General features: G+C 44.6%; 1 protein-coding gene across 8 annotated transcripts in view; it reads left to right on the forward strand.

Annotated features, from left to right (window-relative positions):
* Positions 1–26,407, forward strand: part of RABGAP1L (RAB GTPase activating protein 1 like) — a 318,905-nt gene that overhangs the window by 115,105 nt on the left and 177,393 nt on the right. For all 8 annotated transcript variants that reach the window (XM_075616671.1, XM_075616673.1, XM_075616670.1 and 5 more), the window contains exon 13: positions 6,433–6,583. In XM_075616671.1, coding sequence (XP_075472786.1) covers positions 6,433–6,583 — 151 coding nt within the window. The remainder of the gene's footprint in view (positions 1–6,432; positions 6,584–26,407) is intronic.

The following is a 26,407-nucleotide window of genomic DNA, read 5'->3' on the forward strand; positions in this document are numbered from 1 at the left end:
AAGTCTATCCCCTGATGAAATCAGCGTTGGACTGATGAAACGCGTAGGGTCACGTGTTCGTTGTGAGTAGTTGAAGTGAGCAGTTGCTTGTAAGCTGACAAACGCCAGAGTGAATTGCTGCTGTCCGCCGAAATTACCAGTAACCCTTCTACACAGGATCTTGTGATCGTAGCTGTGTGTTGCCGGAGGACACTCTACAAGGCGACACCATGCAGAGGGAAGGATATTCCAGAGTGGCTTGAGCGGAGCAGCATCCCAGAGGAGCATGTGGGGGCGTGGGATTTTTTTCATACATCGCGCAATTTAAACGGATGTTTGTGAGTTTCAAATTATAAATGTCCAATGTGTATTAAATCTTTTTAAACGTTATCACACTAGGATCGGCGGTTTTTCTTTTTTTTCTATATATGTATACATACATACATACAGATGCAGCGGCCATTATCTGACCATTTCTCGAATTGGTTTTCGAGATCTCCCCGAAATCCTTTCAACATTTGCAGCGACAGACTAATGGGCCTTCAGATAAACACAGCAGGTATCACTGCTGTGTTAATCCTACCGGGGTCTACCGGTCTGTAAGAGACGCGCAGTAAGAGAGAGGCTGAATCAGTCACTCTACCTGCGCGCCTCTAACAGGCGATCAGGTTTTTTTATTTCATTTTAAACACTACAGTATTGTAGCAGGGGGTCTTCGGAGCTGAACCGCATTGATTTCAGCCGTGGGGACCCATGCTTCCCAAGATACAGGCCCCATTATGGTGTGCCGGTATCCCCGCCATGTTAAAATTCTCTGCGTCACGTGACCGGAGGCCTTTAACATTGCGGAGATACCAGCACCCCATACCGGGTCCTGTATCTCGGGAAGCAAGGGGTCCCCGAGGCTGAAATGAGCTTTGTTCAGCTCAGGAGACCCCCTGCTCACGCACACTGAATAAAAATAAAATGTAAGCAGCTTCATTACCTTAGCAGCTATCCGCTAAGGTAATGATTTTTTTTTTGGGGGGGGGGGGGGAGGAGGGGGTTGATACTAGTGTGCAGGATCAGTGGGTCTTCTGAGCTGAACAAAGTTGATTTCAGCCTCGGGGACCCCCTACTTCCCGAGATACAGGCCCCGTTATGGGGTATAGGTATCTCCTGCAATGTTAAAATCTCAGTCACGTGACCCACAGGATTGTAACATGGTGGGGATACTGGCACCCCATAGCAGGGCCTGTATCTTGGGAAGTAGGGGATCCCCGGACCTGAAATCAATGCAGTTCAGCTCCAAAGACCCCCTGCTACAATACTGGAGTGTTAAAATTTAAATAAAACCCCCGCAATCGCCTGTTAGAGGCGCGCAGGTGGAGTGACTGATTCAGCCTCTCTCTTACTGCGCGTCTCTTACAGACAGGTAGACCCTGTAGGATTAACACAGCAGGGACACCTGCTGTGTTAAGCCGATGGGCCATTTAGTCTGCAGAGGACCATCTCGGACCACCACGCATTATAGTGCGTGATTCAACCCACTAAATGGCCGGATAACCGCCGCTGCATCTGTACATACTTGGGTTATAGGGTGGTATAACATGATTTTATAAAAATGTTTAATTCACATGTTCTCTATAATACAAAAACAAAACAGACCCACTTCAGGCAAAACCAAAATACCATGTTGGTGAGAATAGATATAGCAGACTATATTACCCCCCGTTAACGCACTATATAATGAGTTCAATAAGATGTAGATTATCTCCTTAACCATTGTTTTCAATAGCACTACATTTAAGCAACGCATTCCGTTAATGGGTGCAATTCTGTCTACTACTTCTGTATATCTAGTACCTTACTCACCATATATTCGACAAAAAGTTGAACTCCAAACAATTTATATCTTGTTGGACGTGGAGTAATATATATTTATGACTTGAACTTTGTTAAAATATTGACATATATTACCACAATATTACTGTCAATTGTACCTTTCTTAGGAAGTGCCCCAACATTAGACATAATTACTGACTTGTTTTCTTTATTCGCTGTTTTCACTGCACTTTTATACAGTTGCAATTCCTCTACAATGTAAATCTACATTACATATAACTACATAAATCTATAAGAAAGAAATCCTTGTTCTGTACCAGGGGCGAGATACAGTATTGGCTGTAAATTCAAGGAAAGGCCCACGCCCAATTGTCTCTCAAAACTAAAAATATTTCCCTTAGTACACCGTTTAATTCTTGACTGCAAATTGTATTGCATGTTTTAATAACTTTTATAATATACTCTTTAATGTGTTCATAAACCAGGGATCAAAAATATGCAGATTAGTAGAGAAAAAAAGCAATCACATATTTAATAACGACATATAGTATTTTTTCTTATTTTTTTTCAAATAGTTTATTTTTTGCACAATATCAAGGGGACACATAAGAAAGAAAAGGTGGACCATACAAAAATACACAGAGGGGGATTGTTACAAACGTGGTGGATTGCCATCATGGCAGTCCCATTGCCGTCAATTATTTTCCCAAAATAATATCTGCGGGGGGAGGTGGAGTTCAAACTAGAACTCAATTGGTGGGACGGGTTGGCTTGGACCTAGAGTTATATTTTGTATGAAGTATAATATTCCCTTAAGGCAGCGGTGCGCAAACTGTGGGGCGCGACCCCCAGGGGGGGCGCGAGACTGCCGACGGGGGGCGCGGGGTTTACAGAGGCCCCGCGCGCTTCCCGAAGGCACTTAAATTAAGTGCCGGGGGAGCTGCAGGGCCTCTGTAAACCATACTTACCTGTGGCTCCGGCGGCTTCCTCCCGGCGTCGCCATGGCAACGCGGCGTCAAAATGACGCTGCGAGGTCATATGACGTCACGTTGCTATGGCAACGTGACGTCATTACGCCGGAGCGAGGGTAAGTTGGGGTTGGGGGGGGGGCGCGGGAGTGAGGGGACAGCCGGCAGGGGGGCGCAGGGAAAAAAGTTTGCGCCCCCCTGCCTTAAGGGGATGAGAAAGCTGCAGGATCTTTGGTTGTAGCGAAATGTCCAGACTCTGGAGGCAGACCTCCTACACTAAAGGAGAGTCTCCGGGCCACCGAAGTTAGTGTCACTGATGTAACCCACACAGGGATACCATACCTTTGGCTGTTTTGCCATCTCTAGAGAGGGAACTTCTGGTTTTAACCAGTGGGCGGCTATGCAACAGCATGTAGTTGCTATTATATGGATTGTTTAGATTCTTTTATGCTCAAGTAATGTCAGTGGGAATTTTATAGAGTTTTATACTCGAACAGGACCACAATACATGGGACAGGTTCCATTTAGTCGACACCCTCTAAAGCATCTGTGAGAAGAGGATCGGTCCATCGCGTGCAGACGCATCAGTGTATAAAGGAGTTTATAAGCGTTTCTTTTGTTAGAGTGCTTATAGAACTTTTGGAAACCGTCTCACAGATCTCATCCCAGATGCATTACCCAATAAGCATTTTAAATGTCTGAACAATAGTGTGATTAATTTGTAACATGGTAACCCATAGAGGTGAAGTCTCTTAGTAGGGCTCAGCACCTATACCATAGAAAACATGGGGCAAACAGTCCATCACTTTGGACCATACTGTATAACCTGACTCCTAGGCTCAATCTGGAGGAGGAGGTTTCTCTTCTAATGCCTCGGGCTGTTGTGATGTTTCTGTGGGCCGATCAGTTGAAGCTGTCTTGGCCCGGGATGTACTGACCCCCGTATTTCTGCTCGCCTCGGGAGTTGAAGCGGGAGCTTGCGATGGGGGGGAAAGGGGTGTTATAGCCAGCCTCTCCAAGAACCGTCTGGCGTCCACCGGGTGGCTCACCGATATCTGCGTAGAGTAGCCAGTTAGATGTCCAGATATAGTTGGGAGTATGGAACCCTCAAATTCAATTATGTCTCAATTTCTGGCAGCTGTTCCCACAGCTTCCTTTGTTCAGTAATAATGGAACCGCACCACAATGTCGCAGGGTGTGAGCTTTAGGCCGTAGGGCTCTGTGAGCCTGGTCCAGGAGGATCTGCTCGGCTGGTGTGGCTGGACAAAGAGATTGGAATAGGCCGCGCAGGTATTCCTGGATATCCGTTACTGATTATGGAATATGTCTGATTCTCATATTCCTCTATGCCCTGTTCTCCTGGTCCTCCTCTTTATCAAAGATTTCCTGGATCTGGGATTTCACCTCGGCCATATCCATGCTAAGCATGGTGTGTGCTTGTGCGAGGTTGGCCATTTTTTTTCAACCTCATTTGTTCTGCCTCCCAATTCTTTTACCTCAACCCTGACTTCCATCAGGTATCGTTGAAATTCAGCCTAGAAGTCAGTCTTGAGGTTTGTATACAGGTCATCAGATGTTTGGTGCTACATCTGGGGGCGCGGGGTTCCTCCATCTCTTATTCAGAGGTAGCATGTGAAGAACCACCATCTTCTTAATCATGAGTGGGACCCTGACGTCTCCTAAAAAATGTCAGAGAGGTCCCTGTGTGGGGCTTTCTTGAATTTCAGGGGCATGGCTAGATTCCTCTGGAGTTCTGGTTCAGTGTGTAGAGCTTTTTAGAAGTGGATTTTTGCTTTAATAGACCTCAACGCCGTGGATCTGCCTCAGGTGCCTGGAGCTCTCTGAGAACACGGTTATGTTGTTCAGCGTCACATGTCCGCCCACGGCATATAGTATTTTGATAAAGTGTTCTATATTTATCTTTTACATACTGTATGTACTTTAGTACAGAATAAATACAAGTTGTCTCATAATACTGGACAGCTTTGCTACTTATATTATTATTTTATCTAACTGATTTTTCATATTAGCCTTGACAGGGAAAATGCAACATCAAATTAAATTGTAATGTGAACAAATCATTTCTTATGAGAGGACCAACTCCTCCTTAAGTGCAGATGGTCACCTTTTTTCTGTTTTTTGTTTTTAGATGCAAGCTTTCAGTTTAGTCTGCCAGTTGGAAAATGAAATGTCAATATGATTTATAAAACTATTAGAAGATGTTCTGGTGTTGCCCAGGTATATAAGTACGCAGAATAGCTTTTGGGTTTATTTAGAGATTTCTGCACATCTACAGTGTAAAACGGCTTTGGGAAGATGCACTTTTAGCTATGTTTTGCCGTCTAAAGCATCCTTGGCTTTAATTGTAAATTATATTTTAGGACCCACTTTTGAAGAATTATTTATAAATTGGATCTGTAAGAAATTCTTCGCTTTAGAGTGCGTCAGAAAATGCTGTGTGAACACAATTTGTCATTAGGAATGATGTCACAAACCCTATCTGAAAGCTGTTTAAAGTTGGAATGAGCTGCATTCTTTATAGTATCTATTGGCGCCTTACTGATAAAAGGGCATATTTATCGAATAGAGTATCTTATGAAATATAATAAGACCAGTTTTACAACAGCACAGACATGGTGGTTTAAATAGCCCTTAATATATAGTGAAGGCAAACTGAAACTGGTAATGGTTGATCATGACACGGTCGCCAGATAACTCCTCCTACTACTTCATATGGCTACTTACAGTGCTTGGTGATACAACTGGCTCTCTTCCAACCCCCCCCCCCCATTCTTTGTCCTTCTCCCTTCCCAAGTCTAATTCCCCCCCTCTCCCAAGTCTCTCACTCACCCTCTCCCCTCCCCAAGTCTCTCTCACTTCCACCTCTCCAAGTATCTCTCATTTCCCTGCTCCCCAAGTCTCCCCCTACCCCCATCCTCAAGTCTTTTGCTCCCCCTCCATATCTCTGTTGCTCCCCCCTCCATGTCTGTCTCACCCTCTTTCCCCCCCAAGTCTCACTCCCTACCCCCTCTACCCAAGTCTCATTCCCACTCTCCGCAAGTCTCTCCTACCCACAATCCCCAAGACCCTCACTTCCCCCTCCCCCCCAGTCCCTACCTGTGGATGGGAGGAGGTTCCGTTCTGGCGGCAGACACCCAGAAGTTGTGACTGATTTCTAGGTCGCACCGCTGGGGCGGACTCGGCCCCACCCCGCTCACATTTTCTTCTCTGTTGCTCTCCTCCACATGCACGCCCTCTTCTCGCGCTCTCCTACGCACGCACGCTAGCCTCTGCCACTGCCATCATTCTCTCTCCTACGCTGCTCACCTCTGCCCGCCAGGCGCTCTTACACTGTTGCGGCTGGGTCTGCTGCCCCACGTCTCCCCCTAGTTCTGCCTCTGTATACATCTATACAAAAATATATTGATAAACTATGCTAGGTGTAAGTATGGTGGTCCTTCAAATATGTATTAACACTTCAAGTGCACCGCAATGTGAAAACGTTTGAAAACATCTGAAATAGACCATTGATCATTGATGAAAGCCACAAGACTTTTTACTCTGGTGGCAGCTGCACTAGAGTTTGAAAGTGTTATTAATGTAACAAACATTGGCGTACATTATTGTTTCTCCTCAGCTCTTGCACTTCTTCCCCATGTAGGCACAGCAATCTGAACGTGCGGCCCAAAGGGCTGTCATCATTGGTGAAGAGGGGGGTACCAGAGGCATTGAGGGCAGAGGTGTGGCAGCTACTTGCAGGCTGCCATGAGAACCAGGATATGTTGGACAGGTACAAGATACTCATCGCAAAAGTAAGGATATATTACAGAAGTTTGGGTTATTACGATAATTAGTTTAATTTCTGACTTTGGCCAGTCATGTTATGTTAATACCATCATAATTAGTGTTGGACCGGGACCTACATTATTTAAAAACCGGGTAACGGGTACCCGGAGGATTTGGTGCCTTGTACCTGGCTACCCGGTTGACACTTACCTGGGGGTGGAGGAAGCCCGCGGCGACATCTAGGCAGGTCAGCAGAGGTCCTGTGGCGGTGGCAGCATCAGCAGTCTGTGTTCAGCCCGCGTGGGGGCTGCAGGACTCCATAGTAGTGTGAGCTGCGGAACCATGTGACCGGAGCAGCAGGCTGTCCAATAGGAACGCTTCTGCTCTTGCTCCACTCACATGGTACCCAGCTCACACTACTATGGAGTCCTGCAGCTCCCGCGCGGGCTGAACACAGACTGCTGATGCTGCCACCGCCGCAGGACCTCTGCTGACCTGCCTAGATGTCGCCACGGGTTTTCCTTGCCTTCCTTCGCTGACAGCAGGTAAGTAATGATGTAATTTTCAGCTACCCTGACATTACCCGGCGCCGAGCCAATTTCTCAGTTGCCGGGTACGGGTAATATCCGGGTAGCTGAAAATCCGCCGGGTACCGGGCAATTCCGGGTACTCGGTACATCACTAATCATAATCTGTGAAAATGTGAAACACTTCTGTTGTATTTGTTCATTATAGCACACATTGAAAAAGATCTCCAACGTTTTCCTGCATAAGTAACTTTTTTCAGCCTTTAAACATCACACAGTGTGAATTCAGCACAAATAAAAGATTGTGGGCAATGCATATAATACAAAAAAAAAAGTGTGTTCCCACAATTATCATCTGTCATGGTGTGTATGCCCTTTCATGTGTGGTAGGAAAAAGGGAAAAGACAAAAGAAGATGGCTTGTCTGTTCTGAGTGTTCTGTTCAAATCCCAATACAAGCTTCTTATTACATTGGCAGGTTATGTTTCTTTCTTAAGCCTTTGGTGCCAAACACTAAATCAGGCCTCCTCAAGTGGCGACCCATGAATGGCCTTGATATGGCCTTTGGACTCTGTGCCCCTGCTTATTTTATACATGTTGCATATTGTAGGTAGCTGTGTGCATTGTTTCACACTGAAACTGACTTGTACAGTAAGTTAAAGTAATGTAAATATATATGTAGTGATGTTATAAATTGCCGCAAAATATTGAAATATAATTTGTAGGTATTTAAATGTATATAAAGTACAATAAGCTTGCGACCTTCCTACCCCTAAATGTTTTATGATCTGCCCCCCTTAGAGAACACGTTGAAGAGCCCTGCACTAGTGTTAGCTCTTTGGGGTGGGACAGAGACTCGTTGAAACTATAAATTCTAGTCACAGCGCTTTGAACACGGTCATATAATAAATAAACAGGCATATAAGCACATTTCTTTATTTAGCATACAGTACATTAGTTGTTAGGTATAATATTTGCAAAGCATCTTTTTCCGACGTAAGGTATGGATAATTTTAATATACTGTAGGTAAAGAAAGGTATGTAACAACCTATCATGATGCTGTCTTCTACAGAGGTTTTATACATATGGCTATAATTGATTTTTTAATATAATGTGTACACATACGTTTGTGTCCTTGCGTTTAGCAAAGTGCAGGTGACAAAAAGCATATCAATCTCACTGAAATTATCTCTGCTAAGCAATGAATTGTGACAGTCATCTGTTTCTCTGCCTCTTACTGTTACGTTTAGATAACAAACAAACAACTCTGTTGCAGGCAGCAGGCACACAGCGATGATTTTTGAGAAAGAAGGCAGACATAACAAGTAACATAACAACACATTGGTCCCTGGGAGCATTGACAAGAGAAAACTAGTGTCATTTCTGCTTCAGTTACCACTGTGTGTTGTGTAGCAACAACCATACTCTTTTTCAGGAAGAGTGTGTTAAAACCTGGAGAATTCCGAGTCCAAGCTTTCTATGCATTGGCACTATTCTTGTAGCATAATGTCATTTATGTCACAACGTTCAAAATTATGAATATAATGTACAGTATAGTACAGTATTATGTACTTAGGAAGGCGTTGGAATGGTATCCCCAGTAGTTAAGGTTCTTTGCAACATTTTTCCGTTTCAGAAAGCTGAGGTTGTGTCTAGCATGTAGTACTTCAATAGTACATGATACTATTTTTTATTTGAACTAACAGTATATTTTAAAGATGAACCTTAAAAGAGCAATGCTCTCTTCCTCTGGTCAAACAGTATTTGACCAAGTAAAAATGCATAAAGGCATTGGTTATAAAGAGTATTGGGAAAAGAATCACTCTGAGCAGTACATTAGGATCATAAAAGACAAATGTGTAATACTACTTACAAAACCCATTGGAGGCTATAGGAATTAAAAGTGATAACATAATGTGTGTATGGGTATGTATATATACACACATATATATGTGTATATATATATATATATATATATGTATATGTACCGTACCGGGGGATGTCTGCTAACATCACTATCGTCAGCACACTAGGTCCATACCAGGACACTAACACAATGCCTGTCAGCACGATTGCTCGCTACCACGGACCCGCATTCGAACACTATGATAGTTCAGGGTCCACTTATCACTGTCGCTTATCCATTCATTCTCAGGCACCATGGAGAGCTATTAGGGATACCTCCTTCCCCCTCCTACCCGAACGACCCATGTTATCCTAACACATAGGGCTAAGACAGTTGCGACTATCTGTGCTAAACACGTATGCTATCTACAGTCTACTACCTTGGTGACTTAGGCTTTTGCCCAGATTGCACCCCTGCTTTGTCGCTCAGGTTATTTTCACCTTCCATATGAGCTGTTATACCAGCCTCTGCGACCGTTTTTTTTTTTGTACCCCTCAAGAGCATTAATTACAAGTTACCCTGACACTACATGCACAATTTCACCTGCTGATGTTACCTTAGTCAGCGCACTGGGTTAATATTGGGACACGAGGTCGATCTGCATGTATTGGCAGTACAGGAAACAAATAAATGGACCTTCAGTGTGTGTATATACAATGAGTCTGCAGCTGTTCACAAGACATGGCTCGTCAACTCAAAGGTAGTGGGCGAAAGTGGAGAAAAAACAGCACACAACTCTCATAGTGAAATAAAGTTTGTAATAAACACAATGGTGGGTAGAAGGTAAGTATTATGCGTACATCAAAGCAGTTCTTTAGCGCATTTCATGTAACATAGGCATGGGTTTACCACACAGGGAATCGACTACCATCGGTGCTGGATCCTTTGTGGGGTGCAGTATTGCTGGTCCTTTTCAGGGTAGTCCGCAGGATATTATTATATTATTATTACATTTAAACCTCCCGGTCTGGGACGGATTGGCCAAGCACAGGGGAGGGGGAGGGGTGTCTGACCAATCATACGAGATCCAAGTGTTTGGCACAGCTGATTTTATCTCTTCAAACGGCCCAGTATAAGGCCCAGGCCATAGAGGGGTGAGGAGAGCAGATGCGCGCTAACGCTGAGGCTCGCCTGCTTAAGTCAGCGCGATTCCACGGACTTGCAGGCGAGCCAGCGTGCGCGAAGGGAGCCGGGGGGAGGTGATTGGAGGCGGGGCAGTGACGTCGCTGGGCCAATCGCCCGCGACGCACTGACGTCAACGTCACGGCGCCGACATCACGGCGCCGTGACGTTGATGCTGCTTAAGGCTGATTGGATGTTTTCAGCTGACAGTGCGCTGAAAAACAGCTTGGCGCTCGGCTGAAAACTCCAAAGCCTCCGCACGCCTGCGGACGCTCGCGTGAGCCCCCTCTCAAGGCATCCTCATTGAGGATGCATGGGCTCAGCGCGGAGCGTCCGCACGGCTCAGCGCTGCTTGTCCTTCTATGGACGCAGCCTAACACAGTTTAATAACATCATATAAAAAACAGAATACAATAAAAACCCAGTAAAACAAATATGTCACACAGGAAGAAAATATGCTGGAATGAGAAGAGAAATGTATAAGATACACATACTTATAATACTTTAATCGTCAATGGCATTGTGATATCAAAGAAACTACCGAAAGGGAGTAAGGCAATGAAAACAGATATGAGCATAATTCGTGGTATAAAAACCCGAGCCAAAGGTCTGTAAATACCATGACACAAAGGTAAGTGGGTATATAGCAAATTGATACTGTGAGTAGACAGCAGCAGATGGCTGTAGTTACAGTACAGCACCATCAGAATGCTAGCTTTGAGGGGGATAGGAAGTTAAGACAGTGATACATCTATATCATTTAGGACAGTAGGATGAGGGATTATTAGAGATGCCTCTAACAGAATGTAGTTCACACATAGTTGGGATCTAAGAGATAGAGCAGACACACAGCAAAGCTCAGATACATATATCGGAGGCAAGAGGGGAAATAATCAATCTGCAGGCTGATTTGGACGGTTAAGTAAAAGTATATCAGTTTTGTGTGCACTCCGCTATAGTTAACATTAGGCTCAATAAACACAAGTAGACAGCTGTCAGTATAGAGACCAGAGACCAGATGTCTATATCTTCGTTTAACCCTTTAGGGGCAAGGGTATTACGTTTATAAATCCAAAAGCTCTCGTTTAGACATGTTTTTTTAACCTGTCGCCCCCTCGTCTATGCGGGGAAACAATTTGGATGCCTTTGTATCTAAGGGATGAAGTGGTATTTTTTATGGTACAATAGCCCATTTTCATATTGCTCACATGCTCGTGTATTTGCGTTTTTAGAAATCTTTTTGTACGGCTAATATACTGGAAGCCACGAAGACATTCCAGGAGATATACTACAAAGGTAGTCTTGCATGATATAAAGTCTTTAATGTCAAAAACCTAATTGGTTGTCTTTGATTGCAAAGATTTGGGGTGAGTATGTAGAAATTGGCACGCTAAGCATTTGCCACAGCTAAAATTACCTAGTGGTTTTCTTGGCAGCCATATTGTACTATTAGATATTTTGCAAGTTTGGCCTATGTCACTAGGTGCTAGAATTGTTTTTAAATTCCTGGCTTTCCTGAAAATAGGTTTAGGGGTGATACTTAGATATAGACCCAAAACTGGATCATTAGATAGAATCGTCCAGTGTATATTGATAATCCCTTCAATTGCCTTGCTAACAGAATTGAAATTGATTATGAAAGCTACCTGAACCTTACTATTCCTTTCTCTATTGGGTGATTTTATCTTATTAGGCTTAGGAATCAATGGAGCACTCATATCGATGTGTTGGACTTTAAGCAAAGCTTCATTGAGCTTACTTAGCGGATACCCCTCTGAAGGAATTTATGAAGCAGATCTTTTGATTGGATTTCAAAATACTCGGTTGAGCTTCAATTTCTCTTAATTCTCATAAATTGACCTTACGAGATATTGTGAATTCAGATTTTCATGTGATTACTGGATGCTAATAGAAAATTGTAAGAATCCACCTCTTTAACGAAAATCCTGGTACTAAGTTGTCCCTCTGGTGATGCCTTCATCTTTAGGTTAAACTTTAGGTTAAAAAAAAATTGATGGTGGTGGTTTCAGTAACAAATGTGAATGTAAGATTCTCATAATTATCATTGAGATAAAGTAAAAAATGATCAACTGATTGTAAATCGCCCTCCCAAACGCATAGAATGTCGTCAATGTATCCACGCCATGTGATATTATTAGAGAAGGGATTGTTAGACCAAATTTTCTGCTGCTCCCACCTTCCCATATACAAATTAGCATAGCTAGGGGCAAAACGTGTCCCCATAGCTGTGCCACAGATCTGAGGGAAAAATTGTGAAAGGAATAAGAAATAATTATGTGATAGTGTAAATCGAATGGAAATATTGGAAAATATTTTACTGCATCTACAGTGTTCCTCAATTATGGGGTATGTGCATGTACAAAGTAAACGGTAGTTTCTTTGTTATTACTATGCCATTGAGGAAGTATTATAAGTATGTGTATCTTACACATTTCTCTTTCTCATTCCAGCATATTTTCTTCCTGTGACATTTTTTTTACTGTTTTTTATTGTATTTTGTTTTTTATAGGATGATATTAAACTATGTTTTACTGGGCCGGCTGAAGAGATTAATCAAGTGTGCCGAACACTCCGAACAGACCCCCCCCCCCCCCCCGCGAGACGTCTTACCAGTGTACCACATCCAGTCCTATGCAAACCTTGCATTGACCACATTAGTATACAATATCACAGGGTTCGCAAACTTTTCTGTTTGCTCCCTCCTGTCTGCTCTCCCCCATTCCTTACCGACTCTCTGGCATAGGCGGCGTCATATGATGGCGCATTGCTATTTGATCCCGGACACCGTGTTGTCATGGTGATGCATTGCCCGAGAGCAGGTAAGAGGCCTCGTGCCTTCCACGGCTTTTAATTTAAATGGGAAGAGCGCGGGTCCTCTGTAAATGCTGCGCCCCTCCCCCTTACAGATAATCTCGTGCCGCCCAGTTTGCGCACCCCTGCTCTATCATATGTTTCTAGCTATACACTCTCGATCAGCGAGTGCATGTTACCAGGGGGCTTTGCCTCAGTGCCCACTCTCCACATCTGGAGTGTTGCTTGGGCTCTGTTTTATGTCTATGTGTTGCCAACCATTTCCCCATGTGCACCCTGATCTCCCTCCCCCCCCTTCTTCCCCTTACTAGTGGCTGAGCAGGTATCGCTCTCCCTTTTTAAAGCTTTATCTGCTCAAGACACAGAGGAGGTGACGCATTACGCTATTGGCTTCTTCAGAAATAAATTCTTAAGACATAGTGGGAAGATGTCATTATATAGGCAGCATGGTCACAAGGCAAAACACACAAGTTCAAAGCATACTTTTGTATGCCCATTAATAACGGCTTCATGCAGCAGCCTCGCCTCCAAAATCAAATTAAAAAAAAAAAAATGTTTTCATTTTATTTTAACCAAGGGATTCTCCGGAGTTGACCTGTGACACTACCAATTGCTGAGTTTAAAAATATATATACTTTTGACAGTGCTTGCACGAAAAACTAAGCTCCTCATACTTTCTCCCAAACCTGGCCCAACTACCTCCTTCCACATTACTGTTGGAAGTACGATCATTCTCGCTCTGCACCATCCCGACTCTTGCGTTCTTCTCAAGAATGTCTTCTCTCTATCCCCTTTTGTATCCAAAGCCCTCTCCTGCCTTAAACCTTTCTCACTGACTGCCCCGCACCTCTGGAATGCCCTTCCCCTCAATACCCGATTTAAGACCCACCTTAAGACACACTTGTTTAAAGAAGCATATGAGTAGCACCGTGGCTAATACTATACTGTACGCATGATACATCAAGCTTGGCCCCCTGCAGATACACTTACCAAAATGCCCTCCCACTGTCTCTGTACGTTCTTCCTAACTACCAATTAGATTGTAAGCTCTTCGGAGCAGGGACTACTCATCCTAAATTTTACTTTTATGTCTGAAGCACTTATTCCCATGACCTGTTATTTATATTATTTGTTATTTATATGATTGTCACGTGTATTACTGCTGTGAAGCGCTATGTACATTACTGGCGCTATATAAATAAAGACATACAATACATACACTACAAAATGGCTGCAGGGTGTCTAAATTAGATGTCATCTCACAATGATATCATGGCTTTGTATTGGACCCCAGTGGCTATTTCTCCTGGACAAGAATTCTGGTAAGGGAATTTCAAAATGAAATATGTCAGGATCTTGGAGTTTGGAGCACCACAGTTCTCTTATGTGGAATTTTTCTGTGAAACTTCAGCTCGTCGAACTGCATGAACATGTTCAACTCCCTCCTGCTTTTGTTTTGTAGATGAGGACATCACCAATGTTCATTTTATATATGAAACTGAAATGAGAGCACTTGGTAAAGAATGTCAATGCACTTCAGTGTCTCGGTTACTTTCACTTTCTTGCACAGATCAAAGATAATTACTTCATGAGGTGTCTGAAGTCGATAGGGATATCTCAATCCTGTTTTTTTTATAACTTCAAGTTTATTGGAAGTTTTCAGTATAAATAGCATCGCAATACATTCAACATGAACATTCACAGTATTACAGTCTTTAACGATGCTGTTAGACTTTCCCACTGGTGCATCTAGTGCTCACATATAACCATAATATCCCTGATACCAGCTGGGATTTTTAGGCAGTTTAAACCTGGGGGGACAAAGAAATTAAAATTCGGGAGGGGAGGATGGGGAGGAGGGATGGGGGGGGAGGGAGGATTAGGGGGGGGGTGTGCGGGCCCTCTACTCTGCTTTTTTCCTGGAAGTGGCTGACTAATCAGCTGTGCACATTTTATTTGTAGACCTCTTGGGCCTCCTACAATGTTCGCAAGGCGTACCTTCGTCTAGGTCTCGTAGTCCGGTCCGCTCTCTTTGAACGAGAATGCATTTGGGATTATCATTGCCAAATTGTGGCTACCTCAACCACCGGGATGTCGGTTTGGTCCAGCCAAGGCGTCCAGACTTTTAGATATTTGTTACCAGTGTCATTGACCAGACTCGTCAACTTTTCCATCTGGCATATGTACCATAATCGATTCCGAATCTTAGGGATAGTTGGGATCTCTGGTTGTTTCCACATAGCTGCGATCTCGCACCTCGTTGCTGTTGCAAAATGTGCAACTAGTTTATTGCCTGATTTTGATAGACCCTTCCATGGTCTGTTCAAAAGGAACAGTCACGGATCAGGGGGAATTGTGAGGTCAAAAATCCTCTGGATCCAATGTCTAATTTCTTCCCACAGGTGTGAGATCCGAGGGCAAGACCACAGCATGTGCAACAGGTCCGCCGATTCTCCACACTGTTTGGGACACAGCGGGGAGTATCCTGTGACAAACCTTGATAATTTTAGTGGGGTGAGGTACCACCTCATCAGTACTTTATATGCATTCTCCTTCAAAGTAGTGCATATGGAGCTCTTAGCCGTAGCCTCTAAGATAGCTGTCCAGTCGTCCTCCTCCAATTCCTCCCCCAAATCTGTTTCCCATCTTACTTGGTACGCCAGTTTTTGTCGTTGCTGTGAGCTCCCAGAACCGACCACTTCTCTATAAATCTGCGATGTAAGTCCCCGTGTGTCTGTTTTCCTCAGGCAGTGCTTTTCAAATGTGGTTAGGGGCGGGAAGGGAGAATTTTTGGCGAAGAACGCTCTGACCTGGAGGTAATGGAAGAATTCGGAATGTGGGACATTTTTTTCAGATCGGATTTGTTAGAATGATTTAACCCTGTTCGGTATACCCTCCAGATCTCTTAGCCTAAGATATCCGTATTTTTTCCACTGCCCTGCGGCATTTGCTGCTAGGCCCGGTGCAAAGTCAGGGTTGCCCCACAAAGGGGACATCATGGAGCATCTTGAGGTCAAGGCATGTTTATGCTCCGTGGACTCCCAGACCGACAATGAATTGGCCACCGAAGAGAGCGGTCGTTCAGCCCACTTAACAGCTGTTTTGGGTAACCATAGCAAATTATCTATCTCTAGTGGGGCACAAGCCCTCTTTTCCAGATCCACCCACCTTTTCAGTGCAGGGTTGGTCTGCCATTGTGTGAGTTGACACAATTGCGCCGCTTTATAATAAGAGACCAGGCAGGGTACCGCTAGGCCTCCTGTCCGTGTGGTTTTTTTGATAATTGTCTTATTTACTCTCGTTTTTTTCCCTCCCCAAACAAACTCGGAGATATCAGACTGAAGTGAGAGTATGTCCTTCAGTCTAGTGGCACCGGTAGAGTCTGAAACATGTATAGGATACGGGGGAGGAGATTCATCTTTACGCTATGTATCCTACCTATTCAGGAGATCTTATAGGGCATCCATTTTATTATGTCTGCTTTCAGTGTCTTAATTAGCTTGGGATAATTAGCGTCATAGATGCCCTTGTAATCTTTGGTAATGTGGACTCCTAGATATTTAATGTGTTTCGGTTGCCAATTAAAATTAAAGTTCAGACTCAGTAGTTTTTCAGTTTCTTTTGGGAGGCTAACATTCAAAGCCTCGGATTTGGTTTGATTTATTTTGAATCCTGATATTCTATTAAATTTATCTAACAGGTCAAATAGGTTCGGCAGGGAGGTTAGAGGCTTTGAGATCAACATCAGTATATCGTCTGCATACAGGGCAACCTTATGGGATTGTGAATGTACTGTAATCCCTGAAATATCCGGGTTGTTACGGATCTGCGCCGCCAGAGGCTCCATACATAGGGCAAATAGAAGGGGGGATAATGGGCACCCCTGTCGTGTGCCACTTTTAATTTGAAATAGATTGGAGGGGAAGACCTGATCTATGACCTTGGCAGCGGGGCCCGAGTATAGCGACATTATCGCCCCACTCACCCTTTCCCCAAAGCCGAATGCCCCAAGCGTCTGTTTTAGATAGGGCCTGTCAATCCTGTCGAACGCTTTTTCTGCATCCAGACTCAACATCATAACGTTTAATTTTTGATTATTGGCTATTTCTAGCAGATCAATGATTCGTTGGGTGTTGTCCGCAGCTTCTCTTCCCATTATAAAACCGACTTGATCTGGATGTATGAGCCTGGGCAGGATATGACTTAATCTATTGGCCAGAAGTTTGGCGTAAATTTTAACATCCGTGTTGATTAGGGAGATTGGTCTATAACTTTTGCAATCCTGCGGATCTTTCCCTGGTCTATAAATTACTGATATGGATGCCTGGAGCATCTGCTTCGGGAAGGGGGCTCCTGCCAAAACGGCATTGTACATACGGAGCAGCCACGAGGCTAAGTTCTTTGTGAACGCCTTATAGTACTGCCCCGAAAACCCATCTGGCCCTGGAGCCTTTGAGGGTTTGAGGTCTGTGATGACCTGGGTAAGTTCTTCCAATGTGAAGTCAGCCTCCAACCCCTCCCTGTCCTGCGCGTTCAGCCCTGTTACTGTAGGTTGGACCTTGCTAGAAAATCTTCCATGGCCCTTGCCGTTTTGGGATTATGTGCCACTTTCTCCCCATTATATAAATTTTCATAAAATGATTTGAATTCCTCAACTATGCTTTTCGGGTTGGATGTGGAGGAGCCGTCTTTCAGACGCACTGCCTGTATGTTGTAATTGGGCTGTCTGGTGTTTAGTTTGCGCGCTAGCATGGTATCCGGCCTGTTCGCCTTTTCGTAGAATTTCCTCCGTGACCAGCTCAGAGATTTATCAGCCTGGGAGACCAATAGTAGATTTAGCTCAATTTTGGTGTTCTTTAACTCTAGTAGGGCCCTCGGATCCTGTTTCAGCTTGTGCCTTGATGTAAGAGAGTTTAATTTGGCTTGGAGGGCTGCTATCTTTTTATTGCGCTCTCTCTTTCTACGGGCTGCCATGCCAATTAACGTGCCCCTTATGGTTGCCTTATGGGCCTCCCTGAGGGTGAGGTCTGAGCTCACGAACCATAATTAGTCTCAAAGAATTGATCGATCTCCTTCCCGACTGAGCCACATATGTCCGGGATCTTAAGGAGTGACTCGTTTAGCTTCCAGTTTGCACCGGGTCTATCAGGACGAATTTGGTTGCATCTCAGCTCTATAGGCGCGTGGTCCGATAATGAAATATCATGGATCGTCGCCTGGGCGACCAGGGGAACCAGTCTACTAGATATGAAGAAGTAGTCGATTCTGCTGTAAGCGTTGTGGGGGTGGGAGTAAAAAGTATAGTTTTTTTCCGTGGGGTGTAGTTCCCTCCAAATATCCACTAACTGAGCTTGCTTAAGACCTGCTTTTAGGTTGTCGATCACTTTCTTACGATAGTTTCTAGCAATCCCTGATCTGTCTAATTTCGGGTTCATAGTAAGGTTGAAGTCTCCTGCTAATATTATGTGTCCTTTGGCAACCTGAATTAGTTTTTGAAAGAAGTCGCTAAGGAATTCCTGGCTTTGGTCCCCAGGGGCATACATTGAGGCTATCGTTAGTGCCTGGTCTTGTACCGAACCCACCACTATTAAGTATCTGCCTTCACTATCTTTCCTGATTGTTTCTAAAGTGAATGGTACCCTGTTGTGGAAGAGAACGCCGACCCCTCTTTTTTTTTCTGCAGCGGACGCCAAATAGAATTGAGTGAATTGTTTATCTAAGAATTTGGGTGCACTGTTACGGCTAAAATGGGTTTCCTGTATTAGGAGGATGTCAGCCTGTTTTGTTTTAAGATCTGTGAATGCTACTTTTCTTTTCGTAGGGTTATTGAATCCCTTAACGTTAATAGATATAAAATTCAGCGCCATATAGTAGGATCGGTGTCTAGGAACCGCTTAGGCCTGGTGTTATTCTGAGGTGTTCTAAATCTAGGCCACCTACTTGACGGACAGCCAGCTGGCACCCATATACCGGGTGTTCCAGCCTTTGTGGGCCTGTCCTCTGTAGGGCTAATTGGCTCTCATGGACTATCTCCATGAGATACTTCTTGAGGCGCCGGCGAAGACCAAAGGTGTCTCGCACCGGCAATGTACCTTGTAAATGTGTTGCGGCACAACATATCAGTCTTTATTGTTACTGAATGAAACTGTACGTAACTACAAACTTAGCTTAAATCAGCTTCGGCTCCACGGACGCATCCCGGCGCTCGGGGGCCCCCTCCAACCGACGTCCCCCCACTCCTATCGCCAGTGCCTCTTGTTATTGTCTGCGTTGGGGGCTTACGTATCCTCGCTCGCCCCTTCTCTGGCTATCATGCGGAGTGGGGGCCCATATCGCGGTCAGGGAGCGGTCCAACGTTGTGGGACCTCCACGAGGGTGTCCCCGAGCACCCCAACACGCCGCCAGCCGAATGCCGTAGCCCTCTCGTAACCCTAGAGTAGAACAGAAAAAACATTCAGCATTAACTTTCTATATTAACTACAATCATTTGGATTGAGCAAACCTACGTGAGTCAAACATGAACCCAACTTGGACCCGTTCCCCACGAACTCGTGGTGTCCCCGAAACCCATCACCTCCCCATGACCCCACTGCGTCTGACCGGCTATTTTACCCATACCCCTAAGATGAGACTCCTCTCTTCCTGTGGACTGCCAGACCCCCTGCCCAGGGTATGTTGCTTGTCTCCCCCTGCTTATTGTCGGCGTAAACTGGCTAGGACTGACCAAACTAATTATATACGCTGCAATAATCTATCTGAGCTGGGGCTGGTGGTGTGAAAATGTGCAGGAGCGCCCTATACAGCCAAGCCCACGGGGGGGGAGGAGAGGGGGGGGAGGAGAGGGGGGGAGGGGCGGGAGGAGGAAGGGGGGCGCCCACGGGGGATTCCCCACTCCACCGACCCCCGTGCCAGAATGCCGGAATCAACCTCCTCCCCAGCCGGGGCCCGCTCAGGGCAGGCGGCGAAACTAGCCCTCCCCCCCCGCCCCCCCCCGCACCGTCAACGTCTCGAGCTGACCCCCCCCCAAAAGGTCCCGTTCACCGCTCTCTCAGTTTCAAGGCTGCGGTTTCGCTCCTGTTGTCGATCGATCTGCTGCCAGTGCCCTCCGGATCGGAAGTCCCCCAGGGGGCGGAAGTGCCCGAGCGCCGGGGAGTCTCAGCTGTGACGTCGAGATGTGCGCAGGTCTGTAGTTCCGCCTTCCTTTCCTTCACGCCTTTAGTCTGCCTTCCCGCTCGCAGCCTCCCTGCACGTCGTAGGAGATGGGGACCAGCCTAACGTTGCTGCAGTTCATGAAGAAGACCACCAGGGGGGGACATAACAGGAGCACCTATGGTCGGCTATTTTCACACGAGGGGGGAAAAAGAGGTTCGGGTCCCTTTAAGCGCCCAGTCAATCCGGCTGAGCTGCGGAGGACGCGTGATCTCACGTGGCTTCCTCCGATCCGGTTCCCACTCTGTTCCAGGACGTCGACGGGACCGGATCAGCTTCTGATTCCAGGTAAGGGGGTTGAGAGGAGCCAGGGCTGGGGGGATTCTGATGTAGTCCCAGCTTCTTGAGGAAGCTGTCTCCGTCTTCGATCCTCCTCAGTGTATTGGCTACCCCGTTCCTCACGACAAGGAGGGCGAATGGAAACAGCCATCTATATTTGACTCTCTTGTCCTGCAGGATTTTAGTCACCGGTCCCAGGCTGCGTCATCTGAGGAGGGTGGCCGGGGACAGATCCTGGAAGATCTGGAGCTTGACGCCTTCAAACTCCATGGTTCTTGCTTCCCTGGCCACCCGACAAACCGAGTCCTTGATTTTGTAGAAATAGAAACGGACTATTATGTCCCGTGGGAGGGCTCCTGCCTGTGGTCTCGAGCGAAGGGCCCTATGGCACCTGTCAAGGTGCAAGTCCTGGGCGGATTTATCTGGCAGTATATGTTCCAGCCACTGCTGAACAAATTCCTCCGGATCGGTCACCGTCTCTGGCACCCCACGTATACGGACATTATTTCGTCTGTCCCGGTTTTCGGTGTCCTCTTGCTTGTCCGTGAGGTCGCGGATCTTATCCTGCAACTGGGCTACTGCCTTGTTCATCTGCTGGAGGGCCCTCGTGTTGGCGTCCATCTTGGTCTCCAGGGACCCGGTCCTTTCCCCCAGCCCATCTAGGTCCCTCCGTAGATTCCACAGCTCTCTGTTGAAGAACTGTTTCATCTCCGTGCAGAACTCCCTGAGGTCCTTTCTTGTGACCGGTTCATTATCATCCGCTCTCACTGCCGGACCGGCTACCTCCGCCTCTGTCGCCATCCCTGCCGTGAGGGGACCAGGGCCGTCTCCCGCTGCTGGTTTTTTTTTGTTGAAATACGTGGTGACCGAGGGGTCCTTTTGTTTGGATTTCCCTCGTGTCGGCATCACCGGGTATTCCCTTATGTGATCTTGCTTAGCTGCTTCGTGAGGGGTCACTTTTAATGCCGCTTTTTAATGATTATTATGCCGGCGCGAGCAGATCTAGAAACTCAAGCCTCCATCCGCTCTGGCTTCGTGCATGCGCCTCCTCTTTGATTCTAATTTTTAAGGTTGTAGCCGGCCTTTCAATGGTTTAAATATCATGGAGAGATTATTTGCCAACTAACAGCTTCTTCTTGTATTTTGTTTTCCCAAAACCCACATACAGTGTCACAATGAAGAGTAGTCAATTGCTCAAATTGGGCTACAAAGTGTCTGTTAGAAGGAATAGGGTTAATTAAATGTGTTCAGGCTTAACACAGATCAAGGAAGGCTATTGCTAGAAGTAGACAGGCATATCTGGAGGATAGGAGAAATCATTCATTGCTTGTTGATTTCTTCTTATAAAGCCCACATGACTGGTTGAAGCTCTCGAGATACCAGGAAAGGTATTTCATGTTAAGAAATAAAAAAATTGAAAATCTGTGTGTGTGTGTGTGTGTGTGTGTGTGTGTGTCACACAAGAAAAAAAAAACAAGAAGTCTCAAAATTGAGCACTCAAAATATCCCTGAAAAAATGTTCACTTTATTGTATTCAATTATAACATCTTAAAACATATAAAACCAATGAGGCGGTACCACAAAATAGACAAAGTGCCTACGACAAAGTGCCTACGACACACTGCAAAGACACAAGTCCAAACCTGCATGCAAGTATAACAATAATACAGCTAAGGCTGGTTCTATACTGCGGGGCGTGCTACGCCGTGCGCACGCACGGCAGCTATAGATGGCTGAGGTCAGCCAGCCCTTCTATACAAGGGCCGCGCGCATGGGAGGGAGCGGGGAGCCGACAGCGGCGAAGACGGTGGGAGGGATGATTTTGCGCTGCTACCGGTGCTCGTGTGTGTGTGCGTGTGTTATTTATTCAACTTTTTTTTGTTTAAAAAATCTTATTTAAACCATTATTTCACTCACACAATTTATACACACATATACTCACACACACACACACACACACACACACACACACACACACACACACACACACACACACACACACACACACACAGTACCTGTCGCTCCTGGTAGTACTGAGATTCTATACAAACAAAAAGCATGCGGCACGCACGCACGCGCTCACGGCTGCAACCAGTATAGAACGGCTTTAACGGTGTAAGATGAAATTCAGGGAAACATGTACCCTGAGTCACCAAGACCGGCCAGTCCGTGATATAAATCTAACCTAAAGGGACACAGTGCTATGACTGATGACTGAATAGCACAAACACAACACACACACACAAGGAAATATAGGTCACAAGCGTGGGGTAAATCCCCAGAGATAGTTGAAAAACGTGTGTGTGTGTGTGTGTGTGTGTGTGTGTGTGTGTGTGTGTGTGTGTGTGTGTGTGTGAAAAAAGCTGAATGCTGATAGTCCATGCTCCGTGTATGCCAACATAAAGTTATCAAAGGATCCGCTCATGAAGGGTTGGATGATAACCTAGCGGGTCCTTTAGAAAGGAGTATATCCCCAGAGTCACGTATAAACAGTCTTTAAAAGCACAGGAGGGGTAGAAAGATGTTTTAAATACTTATCCCCCACATCAGGTGCTAGATAAAATCAAAGATCGGTCAGCTTTCAGTGGTCCCAACTGAAGAGGAGCGGTGCCTGAAGTAAGTCAGTTCCAAAGGTCAGCAGTAGCGGATGGTACACAAATTCTAGTGCCTTGGGGTCCGCAGCAGCTCACACTCTACACGTGTTTTGCCATAACAGCTTCTTCACAGAGTGTAGGAACAGCTGAGAGCCAAATGTAATTTAAAAGAAAGTGGGGAGGATAGTCAGAGCGTTCCTGACAATGATCTCGAATATCATTGGTTGAAACGTGATTACACTTTAATGATCACAGGTTCGTGTATACGTGCGCAATGGGAATCCGAAATGTCTGCACACACGTCATGGCACCGCCTAGAAAGCCTACTGGCTCTGCGTCTTGAAAAGATAGCATGACCCACTCCACCCGTAGTCACGCCAGCAGCAGATCACATCAGCTCTATACAGATGTAAGGGATATAGCTGGAGTCCTACGGCTGTTGCACTGCAGATACAGCACTGTTTCGTCTGAGATCTTATCCTTGGTAGTTGATCCCAAGATACTGTATTAGGCGTGTCCTCAATAAAGAGAATAAAAAACGGGTAAATGTATGGTGAAAACCATTATTTAAACTTCTATTCAAACTAACATTAAAAACCCTGAGTATGTACTAAACATACTGTGAGGTGTATATATACAAAATGGGACACCTAAATATATACATAACCTAGATAGTAAACCTAAGTAAAAAAAAAACACTTGGGCCATAATGATACTATCACTGATGACACTAGTAACCAAAAATTAACAAAAACATGGCAAATCCCGGATAGTCGTTCAGCCCCTTAGGTATCATAGATTCAAGCTGAACGATCCATCTGGTTTCTTTCTGTAATTTTGCCCTCTCCAGATCACCACCTCTAATCCCCAAAGATACCTTGTCTATTGCAAGAGCTGACAACAGACTGGGGTTAGAGTCATGCTTTAATAAAAAGTGTCGGGCCACTGATGTGATCTTTTTGAAGGCATTAAGATCCTTCTGTGCATTGCGTATATTCCTGCCATGTTCTAAAACTCTGTACCTCACTTCCCTTGTAGTCATTCCCACCTAGATCAATTTACAGGGACAGGTCAGATAGTATACAACCCCTTTGCTGTTACAATTCATAAATGAATACTTTTTATAACTACGGGTTTCTGAACTATCTGGGAATTGGTCAGTTTGGTACATGTATTGGGAGGCCGAACAATTATTGCACTTGAAGAATCCCTTTTTAGCAAATGAAGTCATAAAATGCGGGTTGATATGTTTGATGTAGTGACTCTTGACAAGTTTGTCCCTAAGGTTCGGAGATCTTATATTCGTCAGACACACGGTCACCCAAAACTGACAAATCTTAAGTCTGGGTCTGTCAACAGAACCCCCCAGTGTTTCTGGAGGATACCTCGTAATTGTGACCACTGATGGCTATACAGTATGTACCGACAAATCTAATTTTATGATCATGCTCATTGTCTCACCTTGGGCACAAGCAGGTGGTCTCTCCTACATTTTCGACTGTTTAAGTCCCTTAGAGACACTTGTCCTGCTGTAGCCCCTTTGATAAAACCTCTCTTTCATCTCTTCTTCCCTCTGTTCAAAAAACTGAATTTGTAGAGCAGTTGCGTTTAATTCGCAAAAACTCACTTTTAGGTATACACAGGATCTGATGTTTGGGGTGAGAGCTATCTGCGTGTAATATGGCATTTGTTGATGTTTCTTTTCAAAATAAATCAGTGACAAGGTGCCCTGACTAACCAATGCTGAATTTCAGTTCCAGAAAGTTAACATTGTCACGGCTCCATACAAAAGTGAGTCTAATATTAAATTTGTTGTGGTTGAGGACATCAACGAAAACCTTAAACTCTGCGACACTGCCCTGCCACAGTATGAGGATATCGTCGATGTACCTTAACCACAACAAAACATGACTGGTAGTATCTGAATTAATATCCGAAAAGACAACTTCACATTCCCACCATCCTAAGAGGTTTGCGTATGAGGGTGCAAACGTTGCCCCCATCGCTGTACCTCTCCATTGTAGGTAGAACTGGTTTTTGAACACAAAATACTTATGTCTGAGAATAAATGAAAGAAGGGTCAGCAGAAGTTCAACAAGGTGAGAAGACAGATTTTGCATAGAGAGAAAGTGTTTTGATCATGATGGCTGCTTGTGTAGAGGGACGCAACTTCACACGTAGCTATGATTGTATCAGCATCAACAACAAGTGAGTCCACTCTAGACAGAACATCTATCGTGTCCCTCAAATATGAGGGCAAAGTTTCTACTGAGGAAAATGTCGATGAATTTACAGATAGGTTTACAAAGACTGTGTGTGTGTGTGTGTGTGTGTGTGTGTGTGTCTGAGTGTAGAACAAGCTGTGTGAATGTCTGAGTGCTGAGGCCCTCAAGACATTGTGGTGTATTACACGCAATACATTGAAATATAAAGTAGTTACATTGTACAGGGACTGAAATAAAGAGAGGAGTGTCATAAGGACTCCGACAGTTGATTTTTAAAGCAGCAAACATGTACAATCTTATGTTTTTTTGTTGTTGTTTTTTTTGTTTTTAATAAATGAGGTCTGTTGTGTTAGATAAAAGTTCCTTTGTGTTATTTTTTTATATTCAACTCAATGCCATTTTAATTAGTTTTAATATAATGGGCATTCTTTGATTTCTATAGCAGGTTTAGCACACCTCCCCAGCAGTCTTTGTAACGTTCCTGTTTGTGATAATTTGTTTCCAATATTCCCAGCCGTTTAAAGCTGCAGTTCAGTCTTTTTTTTTTTTTTTTTAATTTATTTTTTTACTTTAATAGTTTTATGTGTGCAATCTCTAATTACCTAAAGAACTGTATAGCTGCAGGTCAATTTGTTCTCCATGTATTGATAGGTCAAGATTTGGTGACATAATTAGTGAAGGGATCTGTTTATATTCTGCTTGTCTGTCAGTGGAAGCTCATGAAAATTCATGAGCACTCCTGCACTGACATGTGCTAGAGGGAGGGCAGGGCTGACAAAGGGGTGTGCCAGGGCTTGTGACAGGACATAAGGGTCAGTGCCTTAGGAAATGGCTGTTAAAATAGAATACAAGAAAATTGGTCTTTAAAAGTTGTTTTTTTAAAAACAGAAAATGCTAAAAGTATTTTTTCTTACTACAGAACTGATTTATTAAAAAAAACACACATGCAGGATATTGACTGAACTGCAGCTTTAAACTGTAACAATATGCAATGTTACCTTGGTAATATCAGGATACATTGTAGCTGCTGAGTTACACTGACTGAAGGATTGGTTGAAACTGAAAGGCGGCTATTTAGTTAGCCACACAATCTGAATTTTTACAGATTTATAACAAGCACTCAACGATTACCATCTTGGGTAATACTGTAAAAATA

The sequence above is a fragment of the Ascaphus truei genome, chromosome 10 (genome assembly GCF_040206685.1).
Source record: "Ascaphus truei isolate aAscTru1 chromosome 10, aAscTru1.hap1, whole genome shotgun sequence".
NCBI lineage: Eukaryota > Metazoa > Chordata > Amphibia > Anura > Ascaphidae > Ascaphus > Ascaphus truei.